The sequence below is a fragment of the Cynocephalus volans genome, chromosome 17, assembly GCF_027409185.1.
Source record: "Cynocephalus volans isolate mCynVol1 chromosome 17, mCynVol1.pri, whole genome shotgun sequence".
Taxonomy (NCBI): domain Eukaryota; kingdom Metazoa; phylum Chordata; class Mammalia; order Dermoptera; family Cynocephalidae; genus Cynocephalus; species Cynocephalus volans.
The window spans coordinates 39,461,754-39,475,320 of NC_084476.1; the positions used below are offsets into that span (position 1 = coordinate 39,461,754).

Below are 13,567 nucleotides of genomic sequence, written 5' to 3' on the forward strand. Positions count from 1 at the left end.
TGGGGCTTTGGTCCCTGTGCCTGTTCAGTAGGTCCAAGATGGTGGTGTTGCTCCATTGATGTTTTTAATGTTTGAACAACTTGACTTCTTCACTGCAGCCTCACTCTAACACTATTTACTCTCTTGTTCAATGACTATTAGTGCCATTCCTTATCATCTATGGATAAAATCTGAACTCTGTCACCTGGCATTTGAAACCCTCCATAGCCACTCCCTCCGCCTTAAGAAAATGGCCTGTGCTCCAGTCCTGCTGGATGGTTCACTATTTCCTGGGCAATGCCTATTTTTCTGGCTCTCTGCGTTAGTTTGTGTGACTTCCTCAGACTGCTGTCTGTCCCATCCCCTAGCTGTCCCGTTCTTAGCTGCCCTTGTTGAAATCTTATTGCCCTTCAAAGCTCAGCTCAGGTCCAGCTTCTTTCCCAAGCCTTATCTGATATTCTGACAGTACAGAACAGATGGTGCTCTTTCCCTTGCACACACAGCACTTCCTTATTCCTTCCTTTACAGCCCTGATCTTATCCTGCCCTGGACTATTGGGAGCTCCTTGCATGTCCACCCTCCCTCAACTAGACTGCAAGCTCCTGAAGACAGAGACCCCACTTTATCAAGCTCAGTAACCCCTCCAGAGCATCCTGTATGCAGGGAACTTGGTAAGTGTGAGTTAAACTGACTTCAATGCAGAACAGAATATGCAGGGGCCTGGGCCTGTCCTGACATCTAGCCTGGGTTTTTAGGTACTCTAGTGTTTTGGGGTAGCAGGTAGAATCACAGACAAGAGACAAGGATTCCTGGCGGTTAAGGGGGAAGGCTTAGGAGTTGTATGACCTTGGATAAGTCACTTCACCTTCTCAGTCCTAATTTCTTCCCCTACAAGACAGTGATAAAAATACTATCTTGCTGGGTGGTTGTGCCAGTAAATGAGATAATACAGTGCTTGGCTTGTTGAAAGTGCTCAGACCATGGTGGTTGTGAGACCACCAGGGCAGATGCAGGGAAAGATGCCTGGGGGGTCCTAGGAGATAGCAAACTCTCCTAAGAAAGAGATTTAGTCTTAATACCTTCACAGTTGTGTTTGCTTCAAACTTGAAAGCTTTGGTCTGTCCATTCTCCAAGTACAGCTTGAGCACATTGGGCATACACAGCAGAGAATTACCCTGGAAAACAAAAGAGTAGTGTTGTGTCCCTGTCACACCCTTCCTGCACCTTGCTGTGACAAATCCTCAGCCACTTAGCCCTGCCTGGTTTGGAGAACAGGATCCTCCCTAACCTCCTCACTATGTCAGGGGTTGCTTCTTGGCCTTGGGGAATTTCTGCAATGAACAGGCACAGTTCGTCAACACCCATGAGAACTGTTAGTATGGTGGATGGTGGAGGAGAGTGAGCCCTGCCGCGAGCATACTGATATCACGGCACAAGCCTGTGCATTGTCTCATGACCATCAGCTGACACTTCACTACTGGTTGTCACCCTTAGGGGAGGCAATTTGGCAAGCTAGATGACCAGCAAGTATGCTGTCCAGAATGGTCCTTTCTGGGATTCTGGGACCTGAACTTGTGGACGTGGGGTGGAATGAGAGGGATTTGGGGTGGGATGGGGGGAGTGGGGGTGGAATGCTCCCTCAGAGCCCCCTCTTTTATTGCTGCATTCCCTGTAGTAAAGCACCACCAAAGGGCAGAGAGATGCTCTCCATCTCCATTACCCAGCCATCATCCCAGATTGCCAGATCTCCTATGGGACTCTGCCACTCCTGGAGTGTTTTTTAGGAAGAAGGCTGGTCTATGTTTGGTGACTCCATGCCAGCCAGAATTCTTGGGGTGGAGCAGAGCAAGGTTTTGGGGGATGCTCCCAGGGCCAGCCCTCATAAGCAGTGACCTCTGAGTGTTTAGCTGCAAATAAAAAGGGCCCTTGGGGCTGGTGTCCTCCAGAACCAGTGAGAGATTCGACAGCCTTTTCAGATAAGAATCTTGAATCTTCTAAATGTGAGGGTGTTTGTATCTTCTAAGCATGACTAACAATAACTCTCTATAACTTTTTTTTAAACCACAGGGTTTTTACGGAGAAAAAGAAATATGTTCATATTCCAGTACCATTTCACAGTCAATCACGATGAGGGATTTCAAACTACTCACTCAGCTGTCATCTCACTTCTCTGGCTTTGGGTGTTTAGAAATCTTAATTTTTAGATTTCCCAAGTGGGAATTTTTTCCTTGGCACTTTATTATTTGTGATTTAATAGGTTTACAAAAAATGCATTCATAACAGCATCACGTAACTATCACCATTTACTTTTCTCTAAGGCTTCTTCCAATTTTTATCTACATCTGTAGTTTTTATAGAGCTGCAATAATAAAATATTCATAATCTATTCTCATTTTTTACCCAACATATATTTCATATACAATTTCTATGTAGGCTTAATGTTTATAATTTGAATGGTTTTATAATATTCTATTTAGCTGAAATATCAGAATTGTTTTAACCATTCCTCTGCCCTAAATATTTAGCATTTTTTCCATTTGGGGGGCTATTTCAAATATTGATACTGTAGGTTGATTTAAATATATGGATTTTTGTACTTAAATGATTTTGTAGACTTTAGATCCCTGGGACACTTTTTACAAGTCATTACATTGTTTTTTCCACCCCAAAATGTTTAAAACAATTTATAAAGCCACCAGTTAGTGTATGACTGTAGTTACTTCTTAGCACCAGGACTCACATTTTTTCTTTATTTGTGCTCATTTGCTAAGTATAATTTGTCACTTTTTAACATTTTTCTTTGTATTTCTTTAATTTGAGCAAAGTTGAACATATTTCAAATGTTGGTTCACTGTTTCAGATTTTTCTAGAGTGATCATGCATCCTTGGGAGAGTCTTATCAAATTTCAAGGGGACATGTTTAACAACCAATTTTATCATCTTTTAAACACTAGAAGTGGGGCTGGTGGCTTAGCTCTCTCAGTATAGCAAGGTGCTGATAAAATCAAGGTCAAGGGTTCAGATCCCCATACTGGCCAGCTGCCAAAAAAACACAAACAAAACAAAACAAAACAAAAACACTAGAAAGAATGAATAGGCAGGTCACAACGATGAACTCTCAGGGACGGCCCATGGCTCACTTGGGAGAGCGTGGTGCTGACAACACCAAGTCAAGGGTTAAGATCCTTACTGGTCACCTTTTAAAAAAAAAAAAACAACAGTGATGAACCCTCACTGGTTTTGCTGTCTCTGCCTTGTGCAGCTGATTCAGAGACCCCTGTAAATTCCCCTTAGGCCCAAACCTGTAAGTCTTTCCAGAGACACATTTTAGAACCCTGTTCCTCTAAACTCTCCCTCCCCACCAAAACTCTGAACTAATTTTGTAGCTGGTTCACATCAGGACTTGTCCTTATCTGATCTCCTCAGCATAGACATCAGTGAATGGGGTATCATACCCATTTTAACAGGTCATCATCCAGGTGACCTGGTCCACACCAATCCTGCTGGCTGGTTCTCACCCCTACTTGTCATCACTGTGCACTACTTTTAAAAACACATGTTGAATCTAAATTTAAGAGGTTCAATCTATTTTCACAAACACAGACACACGGACATTCAGATATTGTTGACTGAGAGGATCTGAGGTCTTTCCTGAGTAATGCCTTAGGCCTTCCACTGGCCCCCTCCTGAACAAATCCACCTTTCTCTCTCAGGTCTAACTGAAGGTGTGCTCTGTTAAGTAGCAGGACAGGTAGAAACTAATGGCTCTGTAGATGTGGACCAGGTCACCTGGATCCTTTGTTAAAATGGCCATGACCCCCCATTTGCTGGTCTCTATGATAAGAAGACCAGATAAAGAACAGTTTTGACTTGAAAGTTTCAAAATCTAATATTGATTGCTGAATTCCAAATGGCAATAGTTACAGACAATTGGGGGGAAATGTGTAAATTATGAACAAATGAGCCTTTTATCCAACAATCCACGTTAAAAACATCAAACTCAAGCTAACACTTTGTCTTTACAAATTTGTCTTCTGAACTCCCATCCCTGTGTTTCTGCACATCAAAAAGGACTAGACAGCATGTCACAGTGGAAAACAAAAGAACTGAAGTCACATAGACCTAGGCTCCTGTATTTTCATAATATGTGAGCTTAGAGGTTAATTCTCTTAATCTCTTTAAGCCTCTGTTTCTTCTTTTGTTAAAATACCCCCCCTTGCAGGGTATTGTGATGACAAAGGATTATGTACACAAAAAGTTTAGCTCATATAACAGAGGTCCAATGGGTGATAAGCTCTTTTTTTTAAAAAAAAGCAATCCCCATCACCACTACAACTGTTATCAACATATCACCCTCAGAGGAAATCATAAGTTTGAAGGTTCAGAAATTAATTATTAGAATCTGTTGAAATTGCACAGACAGGAAAATGGAGTCACAGAATAACAGAGAGCCATACCCAGTGCTTCTCTCCCCAGTCCCCGCCCAGAGCCCAGAGCCCCCACCAGTTCTCCCTGCCCATAGTCTGCAGGTATTACACCGAGATGGTGCACAAAGCCTCCAGCAAATGCACTGCAGTCCCTCTGTGTCCTCTCTGTGCTTACAGGATTCCAGAGTTTCAGGGACTTATTTGCCAGAAGGCAGCTCACTTCATAAAGAGCAACTTCAATCCCCTGACCAGTGACGCACCTGGCTGTGTCCACTGACAAGCACTTCCTCAGCAAAGTGCACCTTCACAGGGTTGGTCTTCAGCCTGGCTCTCTTTTCCTCAGTCAGGAAGGATGATTTGGGAACTCCCTGGAAAACATTAATATGATATATTTTAGAAGAGTACTTTAATAAAAGCCATGTATATCTTCTCACTTCTTAAAAGCAAAAGCAAAATCTTTGACAGCCATTATTGATTCAATGAAAACCCACAGAAAGGACGATATCCCATCAAAGATCTCTTTCAATAAAATCTAGGGATTCCAATCCAGACAATGTTCTCATGTGTCTGAGAATGGTTGAAAATTCAATATGGTAGCAAAATGGCTGTGATATGATGAAGACAAAGAGAACTGGCCTGTGAACCAAGAGACCTGAATTCCAACCCAAGTTCCTACTCAATAGTTTTGAGAACTACCTGAAATACAAATTCTTATGAAAGAAAACCAGGTGGGTGTACGTATGTGCGTGTGTGTGTAAAACAAAACAAAAATTCTGTGTGACTTTGGCCAAGTCCTTGCCTCTCCCTGGCCTTCAGTTTCCCCATCTGTACAATGTGGAAGTTAGGGCTCCCTGAAGCTCTGACTCCTATGATTTATCCTTGGCTCCTCTTTGCTCTTAACTTTTGGGTAGAACGCTCTTTCCTCAGAGGTAAAAAGAGCCATCACAGGTTAGTATGAGTATATGGTGAAGGGGACTAGAATGTATGAGGTCAAATTGTGACACAATGAATAGCATCTTACATGATCTAGACCAACAGGATGTGATCTTCCTGGATGAAATCCTAATACACTATTTCTCAGCCTAGCATCCTAGGTTCCCTTGGTCTGGATAGTCCTTTGGGCCAGCCTCTAGAATGTTTACATGTGTAAGAGTCCTGAGATGGAACTCTGGGCTGGAAGCTGAGGGAAGAGATACATAACAGCGATCAGGGAAACTGCTGGAAGCAATGCTCACAGATTCAGATATCACCAGGGAGTATGTGAAAGGAACAAGTGACCCTGAAATTTACTGAAGGAAGATGTGTGATCTTAAAGGTAACTAGCACCTTAGTGTGACAGGACTCATGACAATGACTCAGCATCTCAAATATATAGTTCGTTTGAAAACAAAAAAAATCTAGTATAAGGAGGGGGGGAAATAGCAGTGTTCCCAGAGAAGTACACCTGCAGAAATTACTGGTCTTCCAACTAGAAGGGAAAGAAGGAATAAAGGAAAGAAAAGGTTACAACCTCAAATTAGTAATGAAACTATCAGACTGCTTTGAATGAGTTCAAGACTCCTATACCAGGTGAATCTAGGGGGCTTCTGGGCCTATTATATGTAACAGTTGGCATCACCTATAGGACAGAGAATGGAAGAAATATTAGGAGATTAAAGATGGTCAAATATTAAGTTTCCCAGAAAACAAATATGGAAGATTCAGGAAAACACATATTGGTAAGCTTGTCATTAATTCTTGGCAAAAGCCAATACAAGAGATGGTCAGAGAGCTGTTAGACAATGATCACTAACAACCAATATGGAGTTACCAAGAACAAGTCAGAGCCAACCAAGTTCATTTTTCTTTTGAAGATAGGATTCCAGATTGGTAGGTCAGGGTCCTGTGGATAGAGCAGTATTCCTTCATTCTTGCAAAGCATTTGATAAGGTCTCCTATAATCCCCCTGTGGAGAAGGCCAGATGCAGAGCCATTAGGTGGACTTAAAACTCGTTGACCTATACTCAAAATAGTCCTGATTCCTAACTAAAAAACTAAAGTGACCTTTGTTTCAATCCTCATTAATGATGTTTCACAAAGCCTTGGTTAAAGTCAGAGAAAGGGAACTTACAAAACCTGTGAATGACTCAGAACTGCAAGGTATCATCAGATATCAAGCAGAAGGGGTGAAAGGTCAAGGAACTGGGGATCTAAAAGAGGGGTGCATGGGAAACTTGAGGAGCAGAGACAGCTACAGGTCAAAGGCTAGGAAATCACTAAGAACACACATAAGAGAGTGCAGGGAGGCAGGGTTGTCAAGAGCTGAAGGGAACAGGGTAGAGTGAAGGGTCAAAGCCACAGGGACAACCATCACCACCCTAAAGACTCAAGAGGAATGAGAAATCAGGGGCAGAACAGAGGAGAGATGAAGAGAGAAAAGTAATCTGCAGGTGGCAACTATTGCTGTCTCTCATCCTAGAGAGAGCAATCCTGCAAGCATTAGGCCCAGAGCTGGATCATGATAAAGAAAACAAACTTGCTGGGAACTGGAAGAAGTGGGAGAGACTTGGAAAGAGGAGGTTGTGACCAGAAGGGAGAATGACCACAGCTGATGACTGTATAGATAAGCCTTTCGGCCCCACAGTTCCCTGACTAGAATCTCAGCATGCCAGAACACCTGGGCCAAGCGTCATGATTTGACAGGGATTAATATGAAGTGTGGCATTGAAGATCCAAAAAATCAATTGCATAAGCCTGAGACTGGGGGAGCCTGGCTTGAAAGCTAGTCATTTGAAAACCAACTCAGCATTTAGTTAGCCACAGCTTTCACCCAAGCCAACAGTAAGACTGGGCCTGCATCAGTCTTGGACTTCACTAGCATTCTTGGTACATGTCAGAGTGCACCCTTCATTCCCCATGGCACTCAGCACTGGTTGGCCATTGGTGTGATTGGGTTCCCTTCTGTGTAACCCTTCTATTTGGGAGGGTTAACATGAAATTGGAATCTGCCCAGAAAGCTATCAGGAAAGTGAGAATTCAGACAAACACATCTTGAGGAATGGTTGATAGAACAGTTGTTTAGCCTGTAGAAGGCCACACTCCCACATCTTTGCGGAGCTATTTCATACAAGGTAGACTTGTTCTGAACTAGGACTAGTCAGTGGGAGTCAGAGGGAAAAAGGGCCATTCTTACATTTGGAAACACCCAACCATGAAACTGGCTGCTTTGAGAAAGCATGTGCGGTCATGAAAATGCCCAACCCACAGGCCCTGCTGTGGCTCCTACACTTTTATACCTGACCATCAGCTCTGCTACCTGTGTGCCTTTGCATCTGAACATACTGTAAACTACCTACTTAAGTCGGCTTGAGCTACCTAATATTTTTGTAGCTGGTGGTGGTGGTGGTGTTTTTGGCGGCTGGCCGGTACCTAATATTTTAAAGAGGCAATCAGAAGGATATGAGCCACCCATTATTCTAGAACATCTAAGCTCTCCCTGGGTTCTAAATTAATTCAAGGAGCAGCAGCCTTGAGGTGATAAAATCTCTTTGTGCATGTTTTTGCTGAACTAAGAGTTAATGCTTAAAAGGGCATTGAAAGAGACAAGTTGGAAAACATTTCTATATCTTTTAGCAATACCCCCCAACCTGGGTGACTCAATATACGGGTTTAAGGAGGTAAAATAGCATAATACTCATGAGTGTGAATTGTGGAGTCTAACTATGGAAAACAACCCAGCTCCAGTCGTTTCTGCATATGAGACCGTGGGCATGTGAGGCCACAGTGTCCTCACCTATAAAAGGGGGATATTGAATGTATCTACGTTGTAGGATTTCCTTTTGGTGAAAATTAAATAAAACAGTAAATATCAGTATTATTACAAATAATTAGTATATTATAAATAATTAATATAAACAATACAGATCTACAAAATTAAACCAAAACCTTTTTTTCCCCACAAAATTCTATGTCCTAGGGAAGAAGTAATTAATATTCCAACTTTGTTTTTTATAATTCCTGTCAATTTCAAGTCATTTGAGGACTCCAAGAATCTAGTACAACAACAGTGAGCCTCCTTGCTGAAGCAACATATATGATCATTCTGTAATGTTTGTAAAACGCTTCAGGACACCTCTGGTGAGAGGCCTGGGAGTGGGCTAGCCAATATTCAGGGCATCTCTTAGAGGCACTGATAGTCTTAAATCGGGCTAGTACCACCTCTCCCTGTGGGATCTCCACAGCACAGTATCCCCATTCCCCTCTTCCTGGAAATCTTGTGATCTTCTGGGAATCTCAGGAGTGGTACCGGACACTACAAATTTTCCTCTCCCCATACTTTTCATTTTTTAAAGGATGCAGCTATATGCTGTTTCCCTTTCTCCTTAACAAATATCTTGTTTTGCTCATTTCTTGGAAACAGAGTAGGAAAAAACCACCTGATTAAGATTAAGATTTTCTCTGTCGAGATGACAATCAGCTAAATAAAAAGAATGTCTTAACACCTGCAGGAACATTTATACTGATTAGCTCTCCCTGTTTTTATTTTGGTTTCATATTATTTCATAGGAAAATGCTGTTTGGAATAGAAAAACTTCCATTTAATTGTGCATAAAACACTTGATCTATCATATTTATGGCAAACATAATAGTAAATATCTCAATCCTTATTAGGTGGATTTTTTTCCTACAAGAAATAAAAACAAAAGATAACGCTTGTCAAATAAGGAAACAATAATTTCCTTGCTTTTTAGCATTGTGAAGTATGTGGACCACGGAAATTTTTTATTTTCACACCATTAAATAGCGGTTTGTCCCACTGTGCTCCTTTGCACTCCCGTATGCTTAGGAAATCTTTCTACAACCTATGATCAGATTGATACCCATTCATACTGTTTACATTTTTATGGTTTGTTTTCTATATTTCAGTTCTTTAACACCAAGTGATGTGAGATGAGACTGTATTTTTTCCAAACACAGGTTGAGTATCCCTTATCCCAAATGCTTGGGAGCAGAAGTGTTTTAGATTTCAGATGTCTTTGGAATTTTGGAATATCTGCAGAATACATACATCGGTTGAGCATCCCTAATCTGAAAATCTGAAATCTGAAATGCTCCAAACGGCATTTCCTTTGAGTGCCATGTCAGCACTCAAAAAGTTTTGGACTTTGGAGGATTTGGGATTTGCAGATTAGGGATGCTCAACCTGTCCATTAAGAAATGTCCAAGTACTATTTCTTGAATAATCGTCTTTTTTCCCACTGATTTGGAATGCCATGTTCATCACAATACTACATTCTTATACTAGTATCAATTCTCGGACTTTCTATTTGATTACATTGCTATGTTCAACATTTCACCAATATCATACTCTTTTCATTATTGTAGCTTTATTAGTTTTAAAATCTGTACATCAAGGTCATTCTCATTATTCTTTTAAAAAAAGATTTTCTTGATAAGTCTCACTTTGATATACTTTGCTAACATCCAAATAAAAGTCCCATAAGAGTTTGTTTCAATTTTCATTAAGTATATACATTAATATGAGAATAACTGATGGGTTAATAATAGTCTTAACTTAGTCTTCCCATCAAGAAACACTGTAGTATCTAATTTTATATTCAAGAGATTTTTTTTTTACATCCTTCAGTAATATTTTAGTTTCTTTCACAAAGAGCCCACGTTTCTTTTCCTTAAAGTTTTCCTATTTTATCATTTTTTCCCTTAAAGTACTAGCTCTTGGATTTATCAACTTTACAATCTATTTTCCAAAGCATCATTTAGATTTTAATTATTTTCTTTATATTATCTGTTTTATGTTTGTTTTATTAATCTTTTCTTCCTTCTTTCACTGATATTTAATTGATCTATTTCCTTATTAAATAATAAAAACAAGGCTATGAATTTTACTCTGAGTATAGTTTCAACTGTACATAAAAAGTTTCAAAAAGTAGAGCTCTAATTTTTAATTATTTTCTAAACAGTCTATAATGGTAGTTTTGCTTTTCTATTCGACTCCATCTTTACTTAGGAAATTACATTTTTATTTCCAAATGGCTGGATGGTTTTAATTAAAATTTTTATAGTTGTTTCTAAACTGAAAAAGAGACTTATACAGTTTTTTATTTGGGGTATTTATTGAGTTTTCTTGGTAGCCTGGTATGTGGTCAATTAGGTTAGATTATTAAATGCATTATCAAAATTCTCTATGCCCCCCCCCCTTTTTTTTTTTTGTCTATTTGTGGCCAAGGCTAAGAGGTGTATATTAAAGTCTCTCACAATGAGAATTTTCCTGTCAACATTTCCTTCTTGGTAGTGTTTCCTCTTATAAGTTGATTCTATACTTTTCTCTGGACAACATACAAAGGGCCCCGTGGCCGCTGGGGTTTAGGATTGCCAGGCCTCCCTGTGCATCAGTTATATCACACCCTGCCTTGTGGTGAGCCTCGGAGCTGATACAACACTTTCACATCCGACACCTCATTTGGGCCTCATAACATTCCATTAGATAGACAAGGTAGCTACTGTCATCACCACTATTTTACAAAAGTGAAAACTGAAACTGAATGACCTTGCCCAACGTCACAGCACTCAAACCTGTCTTGAAACTCCTAGTTTGGTGCCTTTTTCATAGTTCCACTCTGCATAATCATAGGCCTGTCCCTTAGTTGGACCGTGAGTCCTTGAGGCCTGAAACCACATCTGTTCCCTCTACAGCACCTATGCGTAGGAGGTCTTCAGGGAATGTAGAGTGACTGGCCAGTCACCCACTGCCCAGCAGCTGTCACCCTCTGCCCTTTGCCTTCCCTGCTTATTTTATGAGGGATATCCTCTGGAGATGCAGAGTCTTGGGGCCAACAGGGGTGAAACTAACACACCGAACGTAGAAAGAGATTTACCGACACACAGCGCACAACTGTGATTGAAAGAGTATCTTCAGCTCCCCTGAAAAAAAGAAGACAAAAACATTTAGTCATTCTGTGTGGGGGGTGTGTGTGTGATATGTGTGAATGTGTGTGTGTGTTAGGGTCAAAAAGACTGGCAGAATTATTATAAAGCAGCCTCTTTTGCCTCAGCTTCTTTGGCTCGGCAAAATTGAGAAGGACATTGGGGAAATCAGCAATCTGCAAAGCAACTTAAGCTGGCCCAGAGCACTCATTCTACCTTGAGGGAATCATCTGATACCTGTCTCTACCATCTAGCCTAGACCTAAGCCACTAAATTAGTCTCATACAATGGAGAACTCACCCAGTTGATATTAGCTAGGTTTATGTCCAAAAAAAGTTCTAAGAGAAAACATGGCAATAACACAGATAACTTAGGTTGCTATTTCAGAAAATGTAGGCCAAACATTTCACTGAATAGAATGAATGTCTGCAGATAATACTTAGATAAGAACCAACCAGTTTACGGTGTTTGGGTACACAAAGTCAGTGTAACAAGCTCAATAATATCATCAAGATACTAGATTTTTTTTTTTTTTTTTGGTATTATCTCTTCCATTTCAGAAGAGATCAGATCAACCAGATAACTGCCAAACCTCTACTTTTTATTAGGGGACAGGACAAAGAAATTGATTCACATTTTCCTTTCTTTGCCATTGCTGTGTAGAGAATCAGTTTGCAAAATAACTTCATTTGACTTCTTGCAATATGAACATTTAGGCCAACTGCTGCTGGCATGTTATTTCCTTGAATGGATAAACTCAACCCAAGGTTTCTAAGTGTCTGGGGATTGCCTCTTTTTCATTTTACATGAGAACAGGCCTTTTCTGAGATAAACCACAATAAACCAAGATCCAAGTGTTCTCAAAAGGACATTTTGGCCTCACAGATAATTGGAGGAATTAGAGAGGTTTTGTTGGTATTATTGTTGTGTCATTTTGTTCTGCTTTGGGTTTTCCCCTCCTTTATAAGTGACAATGAATAACACATGCTGCTTTTAAGATATTGGAAAGTAAGCTAAAAAATAAATTCTCGTATGTAAAATACGGCACAGGACACAGATGCATAGCACACCTCAAGTCATGTGCCCTGCTCAGAAGCCTTCAGTGGCTCGCCCTTCCAGAAGGAGAATAACACTAGAACTTCTCTCTGGGCAAACTGAACTGCTCAGCACCCCTTACTCCCCATCCTGTTGCTCCTGCTTGTCACTTTACCTGGATCACTCTTCACCTCCATCCTTGCCAAATTCTACCCAGCATTAAAGGTACAGCTGAAATACTTCTGGACCCTTCTCTGTTTCGTCAAATTACAACTTCCTCCCAAGCTAGAAATCTCTAACATTTACAGCCCATTTCTTCCACTTCTCTTGATGCAGTGTCCGCCCTCAAACTCAGAGGGCTTTGCACCAGTTGTGTCTGCCCTACCAGCCTGTGTTTGGGGAGAAAAGTCCCTGCCCCACAGAGTTCCTTGCCAGGATAGGTGCTCAGTGAACAAACAGGGGTTAAGTGTTACCTAAACACCCAAATTCTGGCCCGTTTCTTGAAATTATAAATACTTTCAGTTGTTACTCAAAGTTTAACCTAGCCTGAGAGATGTATTAGTAGCACTGAAAATCAAAAATTCACTTGCTGGAAGTGATCATCTTTGAGAAAACAGCCCAATAATTGGTAAAACAAATTTGATGATTTCATTTATCATACTTCTTTATTTTAAAATGAAATCATCAAATCCTTGCCCCACCCACTCAACTTATTCTCTGGCATTCCTGAAGCAATACTGGGCTTGGTTGAAGTGATTCTGTCCCCTACATTTTGGTTGAGTCTCTGTCTTAACTTCAGCTCTGTGTGGGTGTGGGTGCATGTGGCTGTGTCCACAGAGAGACCATGCTTTCTGGGGTGGGGACTGCACCCTGCATCTCCATTTTCTCTGACCTTGCAGTTTGTTCAGTGTGTGCCGCACACGACTGGTGCTCAGAAATGAACACCACTCAGAAACCGGATAAGCTGCTCACGAAAAGGCATACGCTGAAGTACAGAGGTATTTTCAAGTTAGCTTTCACCTAACTTGATTTCTCATCTCTCCTTACTTACATTACAGCTAAACATTGTGAGTAAAAACCTTAAAAGCCAAAGCCTGCATGTGCCTATACAATGTCCGCTAGGCCTCTTCACTCCTATCACTGACATTCCTCCATCTTAATCCAGGGTCACCAATTTGAAGTGCTAACCACATGCCCTTGTT

The 13,567-nt window shown here is 40.8% G+C and overlaps 1 protein-coding gene across 1 annotated transcript in view; it reads right to left on the reverse strand.

Annotated features, from left to right (window-relative positions):
• The window catches only part of FRMPD1 (FERM and PDZ domain containing 1), a 46,839-nt gene that overhangs the window by 18,304 nt on the left and 14,968 nt on the right, over positions 1-13,567 (reverse strand). The window contains exons 4-6 of the mRNA XM_063082627.1: positions 11,282-11,327; positions 4,667-4,774; positions 1,059-1,154 (exon numbers count right to left, since the gene is read on the reverse strand). Coding sequence (XP_062938697.1) covers positions 1,059-1,154; positions 4,667-4,774; positions 11,282-11,327 — 250 coding nt within the window. The remainder of the gene's footprint in view (positions 1-1,058; positions 1,155-4,666; positions 4,775-11,281; positions 11,328-13,567) is intronic.